The sequence below is a fragment of the Eucalyptus grandis genome, chromosome 4 (assembly GCF_016545825.1).
Source record: "Eucalyptus grandis isolate ANBG69807.140 chromosome 4, ASM1654582v1, whole genome shotgun sequence".
Taxonomy (NCBI): domain Eukaryota; kingdom Viridiplantae; phylum Streptophyta; class Magnoliopsida; order Myrtales; family Myrtaceae; genus Eucalyptus; species Eucalyptus grandis.
In genome coordinates this window covers 6,394,647-6,417,907 of record NC_052615.1, presented here as the reverse complement: position 1 = coordinate 6,417,907, position 23,261 = coordinate 6,394,647, and the positions used below count along the sequence as shown (strand labels likewise).

Below are 23,261 nucleotides of genomic sequence, written 5' to 3'. Positions count from 1 at the left end.
AAATTTGCTCAGCTAGCATAATCTGTTTTTTACGGGATAACGATGACGAGGCTCATCTTTGTTGGGTATTAGGCTCAGTTTCTTTCTTACCCAAATCCTTCAAAAAGGATTCTAATGGATTGGATAACATCATTTGGTCCGGCTTTTCCCTTATAACAATTGATCTTGATTCTGTTGGTGGCGTCTTTTGTTTTCCTTTTTCCTTCTGCAGGGCTTTGAGACGATTTCGTAATTCCGCCATATCTGGTTCTCTTCTGGAGGTATCTTCTGGAATATTGGCAAAAACAGATACTTGTGGTGCTGGAGGTATGTACCCGGTTCGAACAGGAGGTGCCAGTGGATCAAAAGGTCTGAACCTTCCTTCCTCAAGAAGTTGAATTTGCTTCTTGAGCTTCTCTATTTCTGGTTTTGGGTTTTCAAGGTAGTGGTACCCAAGATGTTGTCCTGATTCCAAGGCATGAAGCCTTTTCTGAATTCGAAAGTATCTTCTTGGTACTCTCATCATATCTTCGGAGATCTTGTTGCACATTTCCGATCTTGGAATCAATAGCCTTGAAGGCATTGTTTTGTGCTAACGAGTCTCGATTGCCCGATTTAGAACGACTTCAGTAGAGGTTTTTTTCTGTCTCCCATGTTCATCCACATCAGTAGGATTAGGAACTTTAGGAACATGGCGGTATCTGCCATGAGGATCAATAAACTCTTCCGTAGCAGGAACGAAAGTTTTGATTCTTCCTTGACAAGAGGAGGAAAGTCGGTTTCTTGGAACATGGCTATTGAAGAAGTGGATGGTATTTTTGCTTGGAACTTCAAGCGGGTAGGAATGTTTCTTGGCCCACTTAAGGATTGGTTTATAAAATGGAGAGAACTTGCTTTTAAGGGGGGAGATGGTGGTGTTTTTGGTAGTTGTGGTGAGGCTTGAGATGTAGTGCTAGACTCTGGTGGTGGAGGTGGTGCATAGGAAACCATGAATTGGTATTTGTCACATTCACCAAGAGTGTTAACGGACGAATCTCCGTCCAAGTACCTTTGGAAAATCAAGTCTTTCGACCTTTTTCGTCGAGGTGGGGGTCTTGTAAAAGGATCTACCTCATCGGGGAATTTGTACAATAGGAACATTGACAAAAAGGGTCCCAAAAGCAATGACCATATTTGTCTTTGTAGTAATGAACGGGATGTCCATTACCATCAAAGTGCGACATGCTTTTTGGATCGCTCGGAATAGATTGAGGAACACATGGTTCAATCATAAAGAGGGTTTGGAAGATAGAAGGGCTTTCTTCCTTTTCCTTGCCAAATTTGATGGAAACAGTTCCATCTTTTTCCTTACGAACTCCGAGTCCGTAGACCGGAAAGGCTTGTTGTCTTGGTGTAGCTTTTCATAGTTGGTAATCCAAGTTTACGGAAGGAGTTTGGCCAACGTATCCTTTGGAATCTGTCTAGGAACATGGATACGGGATGCTTGATCATTACGCATAGAAATGAACAAGGCGTCTTCATTACCATTGTTGAAATTAAGGTCAAGTGCATGGTTACGCACTCGATAAACCATCTCGGTAATGCGGTGTCGCAGCTACGAGTCGGCGGTTTGAGGGGCTCCGAGTAAGTTGGACTTGAACTTTCATAAAAAGCAGCGAGGATCCGAAAGAGCAATGTTGAAGTTGGGATAAAGTGTGACAAAGACGGTTCACGCATTCAAAGTAGTTTGAACAGTACCAATGCAAGCATGCTGGTATTGTAGAAACCTGGTGTCTAGCAAAGCTATTCTTGCCACAACTGGTAAACCTTTTCGACCGTGGAAGGTTAGAGCAAGACGAACAGCTCCATAATGGACATGGGTGTATCCCTGTTGAGCCCATTGTCTGGGAAATTCTGGAGGGATCTGGAGAGTAACAAAATACTCCTTTTCAGTAGCAGGAATAGGATGCTGGTCGAATTTGGAGGACTGAACGTACTCCTTTACTTGCTTTGGAGTTTGGTGGATTCGGTTCGGTTCGGTTCGGTTCCAGGGTCAACCCGGGACCGATCAATAATTTTTTTCGTCTTATTTTTTATACTCCCTAAAAAAGCAAACCTACAAATTCAAATTACAAATCCATCGATAATGCGGCATTGTACAACTAAACTATAAATACCAATACATATTTAGTAAATTTAAGATGACACAATAATAGAAATTTCGTACCTGTTAACCGCTCATCGAGATATGGGACAAGATGGAAAGTTCTTGTAATCATCTATCTTTAATATTCATAACACTATATGCAAAAGCGTTTTCTTGCATTTGATTGTAGAGTCCACTCAACCAAAAAATGAGCTTCACACCACTTGACTAGCAAATCACCGTAGCAACTGGAGTATTACTCTACTCTTAAAAAATTTCTACCATTTGACACAAATTGAAAAATAAAGTGCAGCTAAAATTCATTAATAAAATATAATTAAACCATAAAAAGTTCAAAATACTTAATATAAACCATGAATATATAACTTCACATTTTGTTAATTCACTTGAACTTCTAAATACCTGAAAACAAAACAAACGACACATAATTAATACTCAACAAAAGTTTTAAATTGAAATTATTATTAGTTCTATTGATAGAACATCTTAATATAATATAATATAACATACATTTTACTTTTACTTAAATATATAAAAGAATTATAAATAATATAATATAATATATAGGGTTGGTCAGGGGTTGACCAGACCCAAAACTTGGGGCCAGAGGGGCCAACCCGCGTAGTGTTGGTCCTGGAATTCAGGGCCGAGGACCAGGCCGGTCCTCTTGGGAGGCCGGACCCCGGGGCCCGGCGGGGTTGGGCGGTCAAATCGATCAGAGTCGGCCTGACTAGCTGCTCACCCCCTTTCTGGCGACAGCTAAATTCGCTATTTTTTTCTATTTTATTTTTTTGATTATTATTTGTCGGCCAAAAAGAAATAAAAAATATTTAAACGCGCACATGCGGCGAGCTCTTTCCCCTCCCCGTCCCCCTCCTTCCACCTCCCCTCCCCTCCCCTCCCCTCCCCGGCTAAAATAATAATATAGCACGCAGCGCCTGTGGAGTGTGCCAGCAGCCATCTCCCCCAGCTTCTCGCAGATATAGAGAGAGAGAGAGAGAGCATCGTCGCTTCCAGATTCTCTCCTTCCTTCCTCCTCCTCTCTTCTCCGCTCGCGCAACCGTCGGCCATGGCGGAGGAAGCCTCCCGCGGCCCCTGGTCCTTCCTGGTACTCTCTCTCTCTCTCTCTCTCTAGGTGCAGACTTTCCGAGCCTCCCGAGCCTCGCCGCCTCCCGATTCGGACTCGCTTTTCCGCTCGCCGCTCGGCGCTCGGCGCGGAGAGCGGCGGGGGCGGCATTGCGCCGGCCGGAGGCTCCGGCTATGTCGGAAGGTCTGTTTCGAAGAGCGTTATGGCTTCGATCGGCGTCGGATTCTTGCTGGCCCGATCAGTACTGAAGACGTCGTTCGAGCGCCGGAGGAGATTTAAACGTCGGTCCGGTGTGGAATCGCCGTCCGTCGGACCGCCGGCTTTGGACTGGCTCCGGACGCTTGTGGTTATAGAGTGGACTTTGTGTTTTCTGTTGAGGCGGCGTTGGTGAATCTTACGATGTCTTTTTTTTTTTTTTTTTTTTTGATGCGAAGTTTGCGAAGAAGAAGGAGTCGCACGACGGTCAAACCGACGACAAGAAGGCCGCGTCCGACGGGAATCATCCCAACGGCGCGTCGAATGGGAATGGATATGTCAAGAGAGCGTCCGATTTGGCGATTTACGAGCAGTACCAAAACCAGGTGAGGTGTTCTCAGCTCCACCTGCTGAATTGCGATGTCTCTGCTTTTCGGAATCATTGAGCGGTTCCACGTGACGTGCAGGGTGGAAACTCTGGGCACTCGAACGGGGCCCCCGGGAGCAGGATACCCGAGAGGCCGTATGATTTCTTGGTTGATTATTTACCGTCTTCTTGATTAGTAGTGTGTTGCTGTAAGTTTTGAACGAAATGCCTGTGTTGAGGTTCTGTCTGCCTTCAGACCATCTTATGATCACTGAGCCAACATGTTTATCATGATCTTTAATTATGCGACGGGTGTGTTAGAATAAGACATTTGAACTCTCTGGGGTTCACTAGTGTCAGTTTGACTCGAACCGGGATATTTAACTGTACATTTGCTGATAAGAGCAATGATGTGCTTACAATGTCTGTCTCATGACCACTAAATTGGTTATTGGGACCGTGCAACTGGATCGATTTCTCACACTTCGATCATTTTGGTTATTTTTTTTTTCCTTCTCATTTTCAGGCAAAAGCCTCTATTTCCTCCCTTTGAATCGCCTGAAATGCTCACTTTAGCTGAGAGTTTGAGCAGGTAATGTGCAGAACACTGGATTGGCACTTCACCTGATAATGACTTCCAATACCCATATCACTGTAATTATCTTATCATGATACCAAGTGCTTGGTTCATTTCCATATTATACCAGGGATATCATTCGTGGGAACCCAGATGTTACATGGGAGAGCATCAAAGGCCTAGAAAATGCAAAACGCTTACTTAAAGAAGCAGTTGTCATGCCAATCAAATATCCCAAGTGATCTTCTGCAATTCCTTTTCAATCATCTCATCCTTTGTATTGGTTATCTACGTTCTTATGGTTTTTGCTTTCCAATATTGTTTATTTACACCTGTTTGAACCTTGGAAAGAATGTGGATAGAATAATAATTTTGTTAGCAAATATGTTGGTCATTTTGCTTGGATGAGATTTAGTTTTGGTTTCCTGTAGTTCTGACGGAACTGATTTTCCTTCTTGAGTATAACAGAGTGTACTGCTTGGGCTGACTTCTGCTTTTAGCTCTTTGCTATCAGTGTTTGGAAGTCTTATTTGATATTGAGTGAGTCAAATATCTGAAAGATATATAAACATTGACCTTAGGAATCATTGAGAGTTTCTTCATAGTTTTGGAAGAATTAATATCATGTTTTACTTGGGGAAACTTAAAAGAGGTACTTATTTCAAGCTGCACTGAAAATGCATCGAGTTTTTCAAAATTTTCGAGCTCAATTTATTTTTATGGGGAACCACAGGAATTGGGATGTTCTTGAAATTTAAGATTCAAATAATTTTTCTGTATTATAATTCATTGTCTTGATCTTAATATCTAATCATTGATGCATGTTTTCCCCTTTGACTCTAGGTACTTCACTGGTCTTCTATCACCATGGAAGGGCATTCTCCTGTTTGGTCCTCCGGGGACGGGGAAGGTCTGATTTTTTAACACATGAACTTTGTGCTTCTTTTATTTGCATACATTGACGCATGTTGAGCTGCTTATGGTTTGGTTTTTAATGTATGAAATCTAAAATTTGATTTATAAGAGGTTTGCTGGGAGTTTGGTGGAGCATGTTCATGACTCTTTACCAAAAATTTTAGAAAATTCTGATGTGCAGTGAAGGGAGAGATAATATAATAGTCTGTCAGTCATTCAATGTTAAATAGGTGGAAAACGTCCAATTTACTATCTGCATGATTGATTTCATCAGAATCGAGGAAAATTGAATAGTGGAGCTACTTAGTGAGATAAGGCTTGGGTATTCTGCTACTTTTTACATTTGTTCTATAATTGTAGTATTTGATTTGGGGAAAACCCATATGGGCTTTATTAAAGTTCCTCTGGAAACATCAGGCTGTTTTCTGGTAGTTATCGCATTGGTGAAGCTATTTTGTGGGAGCTCATAGTTAAAATTTCCATGAAAGATGTAGATAAAGACTTCTATGTGTTTCATATTGTCTCAAATGATTAAAAGTTTAATTGGAGTCTCAGCATGGACACTGTGCTTTGCATTTGTTTTGCCAATTTTATGTTTTGCCCTTTAAGACATCTTTGGCACCTTGATGACAGTGTAGATTTAGTACCAGGTATTCATACTTTACTTTGAGCTTCTCTTTATTTGTTTGAAATGTCAGAACTACAAATTTCTTTCATGGAAAAGCAATTATTTTTCTAATGAGTGTATTAATTTCACAATGCTTTCTCAAAAATGCTGTCAAAACGTTAAGGACAATCAGAAAGCTATGTACGGTCTGATATATTTATAGATAAAAGTTTGCTCGTCTCCTGGATAAGACATGCGCATGCATGCTGGGTAAGATTAGCCGACCATTCAACTTGGACCAAGGCTATACCATCCTTGAAATTGTGGAAGTTATGATTTTATTGATGAACTATGCTTTTTGGCATAACCATTTGGACTACTAAATCTCCTAGATGAATTCATACCCAATCATTGTGCAGCTATGGATGTCAGTGCAATGCTGTACAACAACACTATTACCGTATGCTGAACATGTAGCACCTAACAGTCATGGGAAATGGTTGACGGAGAGAAAGAAATGCTACTTCTCCTGCTACTCTAGGCACACATATTCAGTTAAACTTGCCGGTCAAGACAAAATTATAGTCAAACACATGTTGCAGATCTAAACATTTGTAGAAAAATACGTGTTATCTCCTGATAACAAGTTCTGAACAGTTGAAGAAAATTATGGAACTCTTGCCAAATCCTTTCAATTTTTAGATGGCTTAGTGGGAAGATGCAGTATCTAAGGCTGGTAACAGTTTGATTGTTGTCATAATTGTTGTTGTCAGGGTCATAGTTATTGTTATCCACCACAATGACTTAAATGAACTTTCTGACTCATCTCCAGTTAGCTGAAATTTGCTAAACCACCGTATCTGCAAAATATCATTCAGACAAATTGCTGAATAATGACATGTTGAGATCTGTAATATAGTCTTTTGGATCTTTAAGAGATGGGTCTTCTATTTTGCTTCCTTTAGAACAATTCTGCTAGTTTCTGAGATTGTTTCTCCTGTGAGATCCATGTGTTCTTTAAGAGGGCATCTACTATTGATAGGTTAAATGACGGGGCCATCATATGACTGTTGTTCACCTGGATTTAGTGAATTGATGCTTGATTTTCAGTATCATACTTTTTTCGCCTTCTAAAGGCCATTCTTTCTTGGGCCTGGTTTAAAAAGGCCTGCTGATTAATCTCTAAATAATGGCGTGGTTCTTCTGTTGTTTGTTTACTTTTTGATCTGATTGATGAATTAACTTTCCTCTGTTGCAGACTATGCTTGCAAAGGCTATTGCCACTGAATGCAATACTACCTTTTTTAACATATCTGCATCATCAATTGTCAGCAAATGGCGCGGTAAGAGTTAATTAGGATTAACAGGTCACACTTCTCTTAATTCATGTTTCTTGTTGGGTCCATTATTATGGATGAGGCATTTTGAAGAAGGCTCGCCATGTCAGTTTGTGAAGGACGATGAGCTCCTCTCTTGGGCATTTTTTTTCCCTCTACTTTAGATAACACAGTCCACTTCCTTGACTTGCTGCTCTGAAGCACAATTTTTGGTGAAATGAAGATTTGTTTTATAGTGCAACTTTCTGTGGAATCCATGCATGATCTGGTAATGCGAATTGCATACAAATAAAGTTGATATCCTTTTTCTTTGTTATATGGCAGGCGATTCGGAGAAGTTGGTGAGAGTCCTATTTGACCTTGCTAGGCACCACGCACCTTCAACAATATTTCTTGATGAAATTGATGCTATCATTAGTCACCGTGGTGAGGCACGTAGTGAGCATGAAGCTAGTAGGCGTTTGAAGACTGAGCTACTTATTCAGGTGATGTTCATTCTGTACTGTTCTATAGTCCTCTTTCTGCAATGATGTAGATGGATTGACATGTCTCTCCATGCCCATTGTATGTTACATAGCAATATCCTTAACTATTTTTGGTTGACCTGTTTCCCTGCAAGTTCCACATCAAAAGTGGCTTGTTTGCAAGTTTGTCTCAAGGATTTTGGAAGATGATTTATTTATTACTAGCGGTATATATGCTCTGCATAAAATTGACTTTTCTTTTATTTGATGGTATCATTGTCTTCTGACCATCCCCCCAACCCCCCAAAAAAAAAAGAATGGTATCATTTTCTATCAATTGGGCATCAATGTCAAACTTACTTTCTTAAAGTACTTATTTTTTAGGGAGATTTCCCAGTTTTAATTTAACTATTTGTTGGACATCTTCTAGAATCCTTTTTCCACAGTTCTACTGCTTTTTCGGAATGATTAGTGCTACGTTAATTCAATAGTGATATTGGTCTGCTTTCAGATTTCTTGAAGTATGGTGAAACCTAGATAGTGTAATGAAGACATCATTATACTCCATATAGGAGGGAGTGAGAGGCAGTAAGTATGTGATTTAGTTTATTGGGCTAAAACCAAACCCTTATAAACCCAAGTGGTTGGCTTAGTGGTTAAGGAGTGAACATGTATGTGTGAATACAAACCCATGTGTACGACGAGGGTTGTGTTCTCCACTCCATAGAATGCAAACGACCCCACATTTGGGACGCCTACTCTTGGTTTGGCCTGTCTCTTATTTTGTTGATGGGATTAATGAGGTATTTAACCGGTCAGGGCATTTTGACATTTTTCTTAATGGTAAAAGTTTTCTGAAAGTACAATTATATTTAGCAGTTTCCTGAAGATATTGAATGCAAGATATTAACTGTTTTACTTTTCAGTAGAGGGGGCCCTTGGTGTCCCCCAAACTTCCTCCAATTATTTCTGAACCCCTGACATGAAAGTTCTCTCTAATTTTCTCTATGTGATTGCAATGTTCCACCTGAAAATAATGTGTGCTTAATGTACTGCAGATGGATGGTTTGACACAGACAAATGAACTTGTGTTCGTATTGGCGGCAACTAACCTCCCCTGGGAGTTGGATGCAGCCATGCTCCGTCGTCTTGAAAAGCGAGTATCCTTATTATGTGCCCGTAACTTACATCTTTTAGTTTATATGCTAAAGTCGAAGGGAGAGAAATGATTTGATTTCCATCATAAACATAGTTAAAAGAAAAAGAGCAGAAACTCTGCATGACTCATGCTCACATTTATAAACATCTGTCTTGTGCAAGATTCATGTAAGGAACAGGTTGTCATCCTGATCAAATGCTTTTGGTTACATGAAAAATAGTCAACGTGCCTGATGGATGTATGTTAAACTAGATTTAGTTTATTAGAATGGTTAAGAATCCTCAATGATGCATTTTTTGTGCATTCAGCCTGATAGCTGCCTTCTGTCTAATAACAACATCTTGAAAGATTATATGGAGATCCATACAGCCATTTGTTCTCCTTTGACCACTATAGATCCTCGTACCACTTCCAGAACCTGAAGCAAGAAGAGCCATGTTTGAGGAGTTACTACCCCAAGTGCCTGGTGAAGATGCACTTCCATATGATTTATTGGTTGAAAGAAGTGGAGGATATTCTGGTTCAGACATTAGATTAGTATCCAAGGAGGCTGCTATGCAACCTCTAAGAAGGTTAATGGCACTTCTTGAGGACCGACGGGAAGTGGTGCCGGAGGAAGGTACACATTTTATTGACTACAGAAAGATAATTCCTCTGAGTTAAAATTTTATGACATATTATTGCGCGACATCATAATAGTTTTAGACGTGCATATCCATTGAGGTGGATAGGTGCCTTCGCAAAATAGTGATACTTTTTATGAGGGGATGTAAGCCATTAATCGAATTAGATTGGCATGCTACTTGACATTTCCGGAAGATGATTTATCAACCTGGCTTCTAGATTACTTGTTGCTGTCATAAGATAATTGTCATGAAAGTCATGACACATGCAAAACAATTTGTTTCAAGAAGACATTGCATGGAAACTGGACGACCGTTAGTTTCGACTACTCGGTGAACTTCTTCTCTGATCAGAATTTGAACAGCAGAACAAAGAACTAGTCATGTTAGCTTTTACTCAATGACCTGTGTTCCAGCTCCTAAACTGAAAACCTTGGGACATGTTTGGTATCTGAAGTTTTCCAAGACTCAACAGAAAATGATGTTTTGTTCTCTTCACTGTTTCCGCTGTCACTATTTCTACTTGCATTTAGCAGCAAATCTCACCTCTCTTTTGTCGAAGCTTCTGCAAAGCTTTTAAACCAATTCAATAAAAACTTGGAGATGGAAAGAGCATGAAGAGTACTTGAAAGCATTCTCGTTTTCCTGTATTTTCTTCACTATAAGTTTGAAGAAACTATTGTGTAGCTTACATAAAACTACCAAAGCAACTTAAAGGCTTGAGTAAAACAAGAAAAAGAAATGGAAAACTAAATTGTGTCACATTTTATGGCATATAGACTATGATCCCTATGAAAGTTGATGAATGCTTAATCTTTAATTGTTAACACTTTTTTTTAGTTTAAGGGGCTCTTCAATATTATTATTTTACGAGAATTGCTAACCTATTAAGTGTCAAATATTTGGTCAGCTAATAAATAAATTTTGATACAGTTAATTTTGATGAAACAGACACTGTAAAATCATACCAAAATGTTTTTAGAATTTTCAGTTGAGAATTCTCACTGTTATGCCCAGATCTGTGAGATGATAGGAAAATGAAAATTAATATATCTTTTTCCAAAGGAAAGTTGAGAAAGATATCTGAATGAAACAGGCACTCAAATGTTGAAGGTTCCCTTTTTTGTGAGCATTTTTCCATTTTGGCTGACTTTTAAATTTGGTGAACAAATAGGTCTCTCAAACCCTCCTCTCCATATATGTCACATGGGACTAGTTGAGGCTTCAGTGGTCTCCCCCCACCCCCAACTCCCTCCTCCTTCCTCTCTGGATAAATGCAAATGATAAGACAGAAGTAATTCATAAATTGAGGGGAAAATTGTTTCCTTTATTTTGTTCAACTTCAAAGTTCAAGTGTTGAAAGCTACATGCATCTTTAGTTCCTCATGGTTTGCAATTTAAATGCATAATTAGTTGATTACTCATAAATTGAGGGGAACATTGTTTCCTTTATTTTGTTCAACTTCAAAGTTCAAGTGTTGAAAGCTATATGCATCTTTAGTTCCTCATGTTTTGCAATTTAAATGCATAATTAGTTGATTACTCATAAGTACACCTCTTTATTTACGCCTGCTCAAATAGGACACGCAGAAGTTTCTCTTTATACTTCTTTTAAAGTGTTTGAATTCTTTTCAAAGGAGAAAAATTGAGAATTTCATTATGTTAATCTGTGTCTTTACATTATAGAGCTACCGAATGTGGGACCAATTAGACCTGAAGATGTTGAGGTGGCTTTGAAGAACACGAGGCCATCGGCTCATCTCCATGCCCATCTCTACGATAAGTTCAATGATGATTATGGTAGTCAAATACTCCAATGAAGGCACCAAGAATCTTCCTGATTTCAACATTTATAAGTTATTAATCCAGTGGATTTGCAGCTTCAGTTGATTTGATTCTTCTTTCCAGCTGAAAATTTATGATTTCTTTTGCTGCGAAAGACTCGTACTATGGTTTTGTAATTTCTGTGTTATTTGTAGGAATAGTATCTCTATTGAGCACGTTCTTATAGATGGTCGCGAAACTATTTGTACAACATTTCTAAACCCGTGCGACAATTGTGTAGCTGATGAATCATTGACATTGACAACATGACAACATTGTGAGTGTCTCTAGCCCAATTTCATAAGGGAGACAAGCTTTCTGAGTTCTCGAGTCTTGTCCTTGGGATTTGTGATGACCCCTTGCGGTCTCTCTTCTACTTCATATGGGACTTGGGGGCTTTCTTTTGTTTTTTCACCTGGAAAACAAGAGCGTGTTGATCACGTGCAAGCAGTACATTATTTTCTCACAGCTTCTGGAATACAGGTGGGTAATTCATTGAAGGAAAGACATCCCCTAGGAAAATTCGAGAGGCAGCTAAGCACTAGATTGTGAGATTGCTGATTTGCAAATTCATCTCTATTTTAGTCTCCCATGGAACCAGATCACTTTCAGGTAGTCCCACGTCTGTTGCCAATCATAATGCCCGTAGGGGTGCTCTCATCTCTGCTATCAACAACTGAAGAGACTCATCTCATCCGTGCCTCGATCGTCCTTCTAGCAATTCACCTTTGCAATTCCTTAAAACGACTTAAATGGAGATTTCAGTTTAGGAGACTGCACTGTGGCTGCTTAAATAAAGTGGGTTGAGCTATACAAGTATTGTGTCATCTGGCTTCCTGTTGAGAATTAAGAGGACGCTCACTTGTATTTGTGGGTTCATGCGGCTTCAACTCTCAGGTGCTACGGCTTAAACCATGTGCTGTTTTGTTGGTTGATCTACTTATCCAAGAGAGTGTCCATTTTGAATGTTGTGTAAGCGCATATGGCTCTAGGATCATCTCTCACCAATTTGACTGTTGTCTAAGCATGTGGCTCTGGCATCTCTTACCAATGCTCCATCATCCCCTGCATCGCTCTTTCCTCCCACTAGAATATTATCAAACGGTTGAGCGGCAGTCGCCAGGCACTTCCATTGATTATCCCTGGTGATTATTGTTGCATGCTTCCTCTTGCATGCACACCTTGATTTGACGTTTGGGTGGTAGACATGTATTTGTTGGGTGCACTGCTCCAAGAATCCTAAATGTCTTAGGTTGTAGATGTGATAACAGATAACGCGTTGGGATTGATGATGATGGAGACACTTTTCTATACCAAGGAGTTTTCGATCGAGAAGACCAGGGCCATAAGTGAATCCGATCCAAGTCGAGCCAATACAGTACCGACTTCAAGTCTGACTATGACTTATTTTAAAACTCGAGTTGATCTCAACAGAGCATGAAATGCCTTGCTCAAGCTTGACTCAAATGGAAAATCAACGTTAAGTTTTAAATGAGCTCAAGCTCATAAAAGTGTAATAAATTCGAATATTCTCTCTCGAAAAGAAGCGAGACGTAAAACTTCAGTCGCCACATCCATATATTCATGTAAGTATTTTTAGGTTCCTTATATCTATTTTATTAAGAAAATAGATCATTCCCGAATAAATTCCTACTTTTCTCTTTCAGCTCATTCCAAATCTTGCAATGAGCGCATCCCGACCTCTTGATCTGTGGTACCCAAAACTTTTGTAGAATACAAATTTTGTCATAAACAAGCCCTAAACATTTTAGAACAAGATAAGAAAATCGATTAGGCTTGCAATGAGTATCCATGAGCTCGAGCTCGAACTCGACTGGACAGAGATACTCACAGAGCTTGAGCTCGACCAAAAAGGTGGCATCGAACTTGAGTATCATTAAGCTGAGTCTAAACTACTAATGAGTAGCTTGGCTGAGGTTTTTTTTTTTTTTTTTGTTAAATCTACTTTTATTCCTACTTTACACTGGCTGAGGTTCACTCAGTAAAAATATTGGCAGGGTGATGATCTAACTTGACAACATGGAAAGAACCATAATTTTTGGACTGGGAGCTTGATGACTATGCAATCTAAACCCGAGAAAGTAGAATCCCTAATCTAGCATTGGTGGTGCTGGAACTGCCTTCACGGTAGTTACTCTTAATCTGCACTGAGCTGATGTTACGAAAATAAATCACTCTATCATGAGGATGGCTCTGATCACCATCCATCTAAAGGGAAGATATACATGATGATGGCAGAAGATGCACAATAACATAGAAGACCAAAAGTTCATGAGGACTCTTGCAAAAGTGCTCTGAGGCCTCAGCAAACTGTCACAAAACTAAGCAAAATTCGACAGAAACCTGATCTCAGCCCAACAATGGCATGTTTAATTTCAACGATATCCCTTCAGAGGATCGGCTGTTTTGCCAGATCGGGCATCCGTCCATGCTTTTGCAATTGTCTTCTTCATTTCATCATCTCCTTCCTCGTACATGTTCTGCAATCACCATATTATTGGGTTAAATCATGAGTGTTCATCAGCAAATATAAATGCAAACAAAAAATATATTGCTGACAGTGTTTCCGAAAGGATAATTCATATTTCATTTCACAGAAGAAGGCAGAGACATGCCCTATCATGCCTTTCTTTTTCTGGCCAACAAAAAAAATGTGTTCTGAGAAAAGCAACAGAAATAAGTAACTTGTCTGAATTCATAAACATCCCTTTAATGCATCTCAGGCAACTTGGTTTCAGTACTTACAATTCTCAGCGCATGATGACAAGTTGACCCAAACAAGGACATCCCGCAAGAGAAAAAATGCATTGCCCTTCTTTTAGAGACTAGTTACTAGTCAATCATATCTCTTACTCTTCTACCAAGGGTAAGAACCAGGCCCGACCACTAATTTATATGTCCATGAAGGAGACCTCTGGAGCTAATGCAAGATGTTTAAGAGTGACAGATTCCACATTTGATATTGAAGTACAGACCTAAGTCCTATCTCAATCGAAATCTTGGATATCAAGGATTCTTCAGCAATCAAATAATTTCCAGGAAAGCAAAGATGTAAGTAGAATAGCTAATGGATTTCTAATTAAGGCTAACTCACTCTGGCAGCATCCTGTTTATACCAGGATCAGCCCCATAGAATGCTTTACAAACAAAATGATCTTAAGATTGGCAATGACCCAACAAACAGAACAACTAAGCAAAAGGAAAGAAAATAATATACCTTCATCAAATCCATAATTCCAGCCATGGGATCTTTCTCTTTGTCAATACTAGGCTTTAGCTACAAAAAATTGGGAGGACAGAAAGCACCGTGAGGAGTTGCATTATACAAGGAAAACTACGCCACTGACCTTAACAACAGATCACTTACCTTGTCCTCCTTGAACTGCAAATCTAACCAGTTCCCCTTTGAGGCCTTAAACAATGTCACAATTATTCTTGTCGGTTTGACCATAACCTTAGATTTCTCTGGCACAATCTTGCTATTCAGTTTGGGTATGGTAAAGCGATAGTTCTTCCCTTGAACATCATGGATCTTCAAGTCAAATGACATTGCCTTAAACTCACTTTCAATCTTTTCCTGATCAGCTCCCTCCAGAGAAAGATAAATCTGCATCGCAAGGAGAAAAAATCACAGCCACATCAAATGACCAATGTATCAGTCCAAGCACATTGGATTCAGCAGCTATTTTTTTTTTTTTTTTTTTAATTCTCCACTATCTCAGCTTCCAGAATGCCAAATTGGAAAAGATAGTCTCCACTAGATGAACTTGACAGTGAGACAGATTATTATTACCTTGACTTTGTCACTATCCTGATCATAGCTGAAAGATGCAAGCGTGACATAATTCAAAGCTGGGTTAGAAGGATCCCTTGCTTGAGTTGATATTGGCACAGGAGTCTGTGAGGCATGTGCGATAACAGCATCTTTTGACAACTGTAGAGGAAAAGGACCATGAGATAAAAATCCTCTAATCTAATTTGAAAAGAGCTTAAATGGGCTAAATGGTTTTTCACATGCTCGTAACTGTCTACCAACACAAATACAAAAACAAAATTTGAATAGTATCATTTGGAACATAAGGAACTCCTCTTTGACCTAAAGGTTGTGGTCCTGTGGGCCATAGATAGAAACTTAGCAAAAAGATCAAAATGCAGGACTGTATTTCAAGTAAATGCCACGGAAATATGGGTTTCATCTCACATATATCTCAACATAAGCCAAATTGTGAGTGCCAGCGACAATTCATAGCAATAGCATCAAGTTTCACAGCCCAATTGATACGAATAGCTGGTGCTGAGCTTCCTATTTTGACAATATACTCAAGAACAAATGTACGTCATGGACCAGTCAGATAGCCAAAAGGATATTGCAACATCATATCAAGACTCACTGCAATCACAGGTAGCAATAAGTGGTTCACATAAGGAAGATTCTACTCATTATGCTATCCTCATGAAATTTGTGTAAAATTGAGAAGGCTACAGAAAATAAACTAAGGCTCTCAAGAAATTAAAAAAGGAACAGCAATTACCCTCGCATATTGACTATCAAAGATAATTTACCACCTGGGTCACCTAAAAAATTATGAAGTCTCAGAGACTTGCAGAGAGACTCCACAATTCCCATCAGAGCTTAGCTCTACTAAAAATGTTTCTCAATGAGAATACAGTTCAGACGCTCCCAAACACTCCCAATATCAACAGCTTAGTCAGAGGATTAACCACGACCCCCGCAACCTCACATCGATGCACAGTTCCGAAGCCCAGTACCCTTCGCGAAACATTACGATCATCGGCAATGGACAGCACTCTTCAAATCCACACCGCGAACAGCCGAGCACGGCGGAAAGACGGGCGGCCAAGAAAACACATGGCGAAACACACGGACCATCGATCCCCAAAATCTCATTTTTCCTTCTACCCACTACGTCGAATCCGCAAAGGGGGAGAACCCACAAGGCAATCGCAAGGGAAAAAAAAGGAGAAACGCGCGGACAAAGCGAAACGCCGACGCAAGCGAAATGGAAGAAGGAAGAAGGAAGAAGAAAGGGGGCGACCTTTTCCAAGTTGCGAATCTCCGAGGAGATGAGAGACACGACGCGAGGACGCTTGGCAATGCCCTGGAGCTGCCGCAGCTCCTCCAAGTCGAGGGCGTACTCGTCCGCCATTTCCGTTCTTCTTCGCGCACAGAGAGAGAGAGAGAGAGAGAGAGAGAAGGGGGAAGGGAGGTGATATTTCTGTCCGAGGAAGATGCTAGAACCGACCAAGCGAACGTGGGACGCTGCGGGGATTTTAAAATTCAGATGGTTCCAGAATCCTTGCGTAGGGCTTTCGATTTTTTTTTTTTATTTTTCGTATTTTATTACATTTGATAAGGTTTTTAGGAAGCCTCAGGGATATTCTTGACGATTCATTAACCATTTTGGGAGCAAAGATAGGAGGTGGAGAAATGAATTTCCCCCTCGTTTGTTTGGAAGGGTGGAAAGCATAGGTGAAGAAGAAAAGAAGGATGCTTTCCCTCATTTTTAATAAAAATAATTAATTTTCTTTCATTTTGATAGGATCCATGCCAAAAGATATGATGAATCGTGTTTCTGGGGGTATTGAATCACATTTATGGAAACACTTTCTCCTCAATGTAATGAAAAATAAATTCCTCATGCAATGAACTGATAACGCATAGAAGTATATAAACTTCTTTTTTTTTTTTTTTTTTATACTATGTAGAGGCAATTACAAATATAAAAAAAATTGAAAAAGAAAAAGAAAAAAAATTGTATGTAATTTAAAAAAAAGAAAATGACGTTAGAACGATTATAACTTCCATACGGCGCTTATTTAAATATTAGAACTTTTCGAATAATCACTTGAGTGTCACTTTGATGGATGAAGGAATAAGAAATTATTCAAAAAGTCTTAAATATATTATATTTTTATAAATTTAGTTATGAAATTTTTAATTTTATCAATTTTTTTTTTTTTTTTTTGGTTGTAAAAATTTTGTATTCACTTACAACTCAAAACCAAAAGAGCCCCTAAGAGAGGCGTCATTACAAAGCAAAGCCCATAGGGCTTGAGGCGAGTAAGAAAGACAATTTTGTGGGAGTTTCTTTCCTTTAGGCTCAAGTTAGCTAATCATTATTACCTTCTCTTAAGCAAAAGTCCATCTTCAATTATGTCAACTTAGTTATTTTTTTTTTTAACATTTTGCCAATCCATCCGACTCAAAATTTTTAATTATACTTTAATATTTTTATTTTTTTAATTTTGAATTTTTTCGATTTTTTTTTTTGTAGCCTATTTTCTTCCTTTTGCCAGTAAATGGCCATTGTCGGGTGGTTTGGCCTTGACTGCCACAGGCGAGGCCCAGTTGGGTGAGGGAAGCCCTTGCTCAGGAAAGGCCCGGTGAGAGTTGGCCTTGCCAGATGTGACTTGGGCGAGGGTGAGCCTTTGCTTGGCTAATGAAAAAAAAAAAAGAAAAAAAAAAAAAAAATATTAAAATATCATTAGAAATTGTCAATGTTAGCACCGGTTATCTTATGTGGCAACTCTGGCATCTATATTAGGGATTTTTTTAAAATTAAAATTAGTCGAATAAACTCCAATAGCAAAAAAGTAAACAAGTTAGAATTCAATTGGCAATAACGTAATAGATTTAAGAATTTTAAGACAATTTTCCTGTGAAAAATGATCATTTAAGTCCTTTCGAAGACAAATTCATCTTACCAACCTTTTAAAGAAAATTTTAATGCCTCCGTGGTTTTCTTAAAAATGTTAAATTGAAATCAAACGTGGACGAAGGACAAGCTACATTCCGAGAAAGGAACAACACGCATAGGACCGTACCACAAATCCGGCACCTTGAGTGCTTCATCTTCTTCGTCTTTGTCTTTGTCATCTTCTTTACTAGAGACATTGGGACGAAGAAAGGAATAAGCAACACGCGCCTCTCTCTCTCTCTCTCTCTCTCTTTCCCCCAAACTTTTGCTTTCATGACGAGGAGAACTTGCCGTTCGTTGAGTACCAGCTAAGAACGGGGGTCCGGCACCTTGAGTGCTTCATCTTCTTCGTCTGTCTTTGTCATCTTCTTTACTAGAGACATTGGGACGAAGAAAGGAATAAGCAACACGCGCCTCTCTCTCTCTCTCTCTCCCCCAAACTTTTGCTTTCATGACGAGGAGAACTTGCCGTTCGTTGAGTACCGGCTAAGAACGGGGGTTTTGAGTTGACGGGGTGAGTCAAGGGCTATGTGCCGATGTGGGGTCTGGGGATGGAGATGAAGTGGTGATGACTCTGGGGGTGTCGCGGTGGATCGGAGAGTGTCGGACATTAGAAGAAGTGATTCTTCTAAAGCTCAAACGCATTTGAATTTGCGGCATATGAGGGGATACAAGCAAGCATTTTGCCTCAATTCTTGACGTCAAACAAAGAAAGGTTGCTGACCAGACTGAATTTTATCAAAAGAATCTGGGTACCAGCAAGCATTTTGCCTCAACTCCTCGATCTTGAGGTTTGGGTTTGGATTTGAAGAACATAATTAATTTTGCCGCAATCTGTTAATTTGGGGCAAACAATGTGGTAAATGATGTCGTTTAGGTTCGATCATGCTGAATTTATTTTGTTGGCAGGTCATTGATTTATATTGAATTATTATTATGTTGAACTTTTCGACAACATAAATCACCGATATCGCTAAAATAGTTTTTTATTTTTTATTAAAGTAATACTCCAGTGATTGTTCGAAATTTTTTTATATTAAAGTGAGCGGTAATGACACTTTTGATATTATTTTTCCACAAGATAAAATCTCTATTTCTTGAAAACTATAAAAGTCAATGCAAGAACATCTCTTATTATTCGGTCATCCCACATCATAAGTGGAGTTCCATCTTGTTTTATTTCCCACTGTCCGTTTTCCTTCCTCTCCTCTTTTTGTGATTGTTGACGGCTTCATTCTTGACTTTGAGCTTCGACCTTGGTATTACTTATCGCTCAAAAGGATCATTAGGGTCGATTCCCATGAGGAAGTCATACGGAATACAACATCCTAAGACCTCGTTAACTTGAGCATCAAAAGACCCAAAAAGGCTCGGCATCGAATTCACTGAAATGCCTTTTTAGAACATCGAATGTCCTTTACACCATAGACCCTAAAGATAATTGCAATGATTGAACAACCTGTTATCATTCCAAAATAAGTGGTTACTAAACTCCTTCCCGTGGTATCGAACTCAACAATATGAAGAAATGATTCTCGGTTGTATGTCATCTACGAGCATCAACAAGATAGTATTTATTTTCCAATTTTATGTAAAGTGTGAGCATGTTTTAGAAAAGTAGAGTAAAAAATCTATATTAAGTATGAAATAGCCTTAGACTATTTAGTAATTTTTATTCCTTGAGGCATTGAAAGTTCATCTATAAGAATACAAGAATCACGTGCCGTGCCTTCTCAACCTAAACCAATTTTGAATCCAAAGTAATAGTCACAAGACGTGTTGTTTTCTCTTTTTGATCACGAAATTTTTCTTGAATTTATGGAGGAACCAATGCATAAACATAACTACCATCAAGAGCTCCAGAGTAGTCTTTGTCATATTACATACCTTAAAGTAGAGATAATGTCTTCTATATTTGGATAAAGGTGGGGTTCTAGTGCCATCCAATGGTATTAAAATATGCATGGGAAAGTAATTTTCTTTTATTTTGAATCGAGAATTTATTTTCCTAATTTAAGTGCGAGTGTTTTCTTTAGTTGTACATGTTTGTTTTTTTGGTAAAGGGTAAGAGATATATTGACTTTTAAACCAAGAAGCTATACATTTGTATAGCAAGGGTTCTTGGCACCAAAAAAATTACACTCATGATGACAGAACAAGTCAAGACGAGTGGAAGGGTGTCGAGAGCGAGAAACAACAAACAGCAAAAGAACAGAAACAAAGTAGCCAAACAGCAGAAAAGAGAGAGCCAAAAACATTGGCCAACAATAGAAGAGGGGAGAGGCAAGCAACCACCAAAACAGTGGCAGCTCACACAACAAACAAGTCACAGACTAAAAACAAACTAGGGGGATGACAACACCACATTTGAGGGTCACACGACAGCAACTTTGAAGGAGCAAGATAGCCGGAACTCGCCCCAACAGTGCCTCTGATGAACCGGAAGCAGCTCCTTCATCGAAGTATCCCTAACCGCACCAACAAAGAGAACCTTCGAGGAAAAGGAGGGTTGGGATAACCTCCTACCGCGCTTGAAGAAATTGTGACCCGGCTTGTAGTATCCGCTGAAGGAGACGCCATAAACACCATCTCGAAAGAGGTATATAGGATTAATCAAAAATAGATGGATGGATTCCCCAGCTCTGTTGGAGTCTTCTGTTTCTAGGAGTGTCCAAAACTTGTTTGAAGGTTAGAGCCTTGTCTAGAACGGCTTTATGGAGGTGCAACTTTAAAGCCGGGAGGAAAAAATTTTAATTACGGAAAAGGATGTTGTTCCTCTCCTTCCAAATGAGATAGCATAAGGCGCCAAAAGCAAAGTGAGCCAGAGATTGGTGAAAAGTTCCATCGTTTAAGTGCTTTGTAGCCCAATCTAAGTTCTCAACCCAAGACCTATTCCACCAAGCGAGGTTTCACTTAGCTGCCCAGTAAAGTGCAAAGGTACCGGTTTTTGGACACCCAAAAAATAATGCATGCGAGATTCTCTTATAAGCAAGCAAGAGTACCTGGGTTGGCAGTCGATTTTGGGTAATTAGCCACAAGTGAGATTGATACCGAGGTGGCAACGAGGTATTCCAAATGAAAGAGGACTAGGGGACTACTTGTCCTCTAGGCCAGAATAAACTCCATGCAGAGGCAGCAGAGAACACTCCCGAAGAATGACCAAGCCATAAAAAGCGGTCATCATCAAGATTAAGGATCGGGAGAGGGTCACCCCAGTTCGCAAGTGAGGTGGAAAGGTGGGAGGGAGTGGCCAATGAGGAAAGGCCAACAATAACCGAAGCTAGCTGAGGGATTCTGGAACAGAAGATTTCCTAGTTGGAGAAAAAGTTGTTAAGTGGGCCGTGTGGGTGCTAAGGATCAAACCAGAACGAGACTGAAAGTCCATTACCAATGCGCCATAGAAACTGCTGCTGGATAAGACCTAGAAGATCAAACAATTATTTCCAAGCCCAGGAACAAAACTTAGGATGAGGGACAATCCATAAGTTCTTCCGCTTTAAGAATGTGGAATGTATCCATTTGCACCATAATAACTCTTTATCAATGAAGATGAGCCATATTTGTTTGAGCATGGTAGCCTTGTTGCTCTCACGAAGAGAATGAATCCCTAGGCCACCTTCGTTTTTAGGCAAGCAAACTTCACCCCAAGCAACCTTAGCCCCCATGCACCCAAATTCGGCCCTTTCAAAAGGAATTGTCGAAATATCTGCTTTATCCAATTGAGAACCGAGGAGAGTAGGATAAAGACACTTGCCCAGTAAACCTGAATGGAATGAAGTACTGGCTTGATAAGCTACAAATGCCCTGCTAAGGAGAGAAAGCGATTGGTCCAGGATTGTACTCTAGTTGTGATAGAATTTACCAGGGAGATGCAGTCCACCTTACCTAACCTGGTGGAGATGATAGGCACACCGAGGTACCTAAATGGCAAGGAGCCCAGCTAAAAACCCAAAGTGCCCACCATAGTGTCTCGCAACGAAGAGGGGCCACCCGATAAGAAAATTTCACTTTTGTTTAAGTTTGGTGCAAGGCCAGTCCAACTGGAGAATAAGTGAATCCCCTCCTTAAAAAGTTGAATAGAAGCCAAGTTTGCCTTTGAAAAGAGGAGAACATTGTCTGCAAAGAAGAGGTGAGAGAGCCTAGAGGGCTTGCATCTCCAAAAGAAGTTAAAATCCGGCCTCCTAGTCTGGGTATTTAGAATCCCGGTGAAGACTTCCATAACAAGCGTGAAGATGTAGGGAGACATAGGGTCCCCTTGCCGAATCCCTTGCCCACTAGGAAAAAAGCCATGCAATTCACTGTTTAAGGAGATAGAAAACTTGGGAGATCGAATGCACTCCATAATACGGCTGACCATGTCCGAGGGGAAACGAAAGGCTTGCAAGGTATTTCCAATGAAGTTCCAGTCCACCGAATCATATGCTTTGCAAAAGTCGACCTTAATGATGCATTTTGCCCGGTAAGGTTCATGATGAAAATCACAAAACAACTCCTGGGCTAATAAAATGTCATCACTAATGCGCCTACCCTTGACAAAAGCATTCTGAGGCATACTGATAATAGAGGGTGGCACCGCAGCTAACCTGTTGGCCAATATTCTTGTAATGCACTTATATATTGTGTTGCAGCACGTTATAGGCCGAAAGTCATTAACAGATGAGGCATTGGGGATTTTAGGGACCAAGGCAAGAATGGTGGCATTGATCTTTCATAGTAGCTTTCAAGAAACAAAGAAATCCTAACCGCTAAAATCAGCGAAGGACCTACAATCCCCCAGGACCGCTTGAAGAAATCCACATTGAAACCATCGGGGCTTGGTGCTTTACCCACCGCTAGAGAAAACAAAGTATCTCGATTGAAATAGGGTGAGAAAGAAGCTGCATCTGGTCAACATCAAGAGTGCTATCTAAGACCGAATGAATCTCCTTAACATAAGGCACAATGGAGGGGGGAGGGGGAGGCCGCCAAAAGATTCCGAAAGTGTGAGACAAATAACCTGCTCACTTGAAGGATTCGTAATGAGATCACCATTAGAGAACGAAATATTTTTGTTAGAAGATGACCTCTATTGACAGAATGGTGGAAAAACTTGGTATTTAGATCACCTTCTTTTAGCCACCGCACCCCAGATTTTTGTCTAAAGAAAGATTCTTCTTGGAGACGAAGGTCAAAGAAGACACGAAGGCATTCCCTTTCCTCGTCAGCCAGCCGCTGATTGAAGGGATCTCGCTGGATGGCATC

General features: G+C 39.9%; 2 protein-coding genes across 2 annotated transcripts; one reads left to right on the top strand and one right to left on the bottom strand.

Moving 5' to 3' along the window:
- Nucleotides 1-3,035: 3,035 nt before the first annotated feature.
- LOC104440787 (katanin p60 ATPase-containing subunit A-like 2) lies at nucleotides 3,036-11,606 on the top strand. Its single transcript, XM_010053755.3, has 11 exons — nucleotides 3,036-3,233; nucleotides 3,647-3,793; nucleotides 3,875-3,930; nucleotides 4,301-4,366; nucleotides 4,482-4,589; nucleotides 5,195-5,261; nucleotides 7,132-7,216; nucleotides 7,535-7,695; nucleotides 8,733-8,834; nucleotides 9,230-9,452; nucleotides 11,143-11,606. Exons 1-11 carry the CDS (start codon nucleotides 3,195-3,197, stop codon nucleotides 11,274-11,276), a joined length of 1,188 nt encoding a protein of 395 aa, XP_010052057.1. The 5' UTR covers nucleotides 3,036-3,194; the 3' UTR covers nucleotides 11,277-11,606.
- A 1,851-nt stretch (nucleotides 11,607-13,457) lies between these two features.
- On the bottom strand, nucleotides 13,458-16,561 carry LOC104440786 (calcyclin-binding protein). The gene is made up of 5 exons (XM_010053754.3): nucleotides 16,359-16,561; nucleotides 15,095-15,235; nucleotides 14,669-14,908; nucleotides 14,519-14,578; nucleotides 13,458-13,781 (listed from the first exon to the last, which is right to left on the bottom strand). Exons 1-5 carry the CDS (start codon nucleotides 16,467-16,469, stop codon nucleotides 13,677-13,679), a joined length of 657 nt encoding a protein of 218 aa, XP_010052056.2. The 5' UTR covers nucleotides 16,470-16,561; the 3' UTR covers nucleotides 13,458-13,676.
- Nucleotides 16,562-23,261: the final 6,700 nt, after the last annotated feature.

What these genes read in the sequence shown, in the direction of transcription:
- LOC104440787 (XM_010053755.3), top strand. Translation starts at nt 3,195, where the DNA reads ATGGCGGAGGAAGCCTCCCGCGGCCCCTGGTCCTTCCTG. An exon ending in AGCAGGATACCCGAGAGGCC is followed by an intron (nt 3,931 to 4,300) that starts GTATGATTTCTT and finishes TCTCATTTTCAG; the next exon opens with GCAAAAGCCTCTATTTCCTC. An exon ending in AGACTGAGCTACTTATTCAG is followed by an intron (nt 7,696 to 8,732) that starts GTGATGTTCATT and finishes AATGTACTGCAG; the next exon opens with ATGGATGGTTTGACACAGAC.
- LOC104440786 (XM_010053754.3), bottom strand. Translation starts at nt 16,469, where the DNA reads ATGGCGGACGAGTACGCCCTCGACTTGGAGGAGCTGCGGCAGCTCCAG. An exon ending in TGCAGTTCAAGGAGGACAAG is followed by an intron (nt 14,579 to 14,668) that starts GTAAGTGATCTG and finishes AATTTTTTGTAG; the next exon opens with CTAAAGCCTAGTATTGACAA. An exon ending in GAATTATGGATTTGATGAAG is followed by an intron (nt 13,782 to 14,518) that starts GTATATTATTTT and finishes TGGTGATTGCAG; the next exon opens with AACATGTACGAGGAAGGAGA.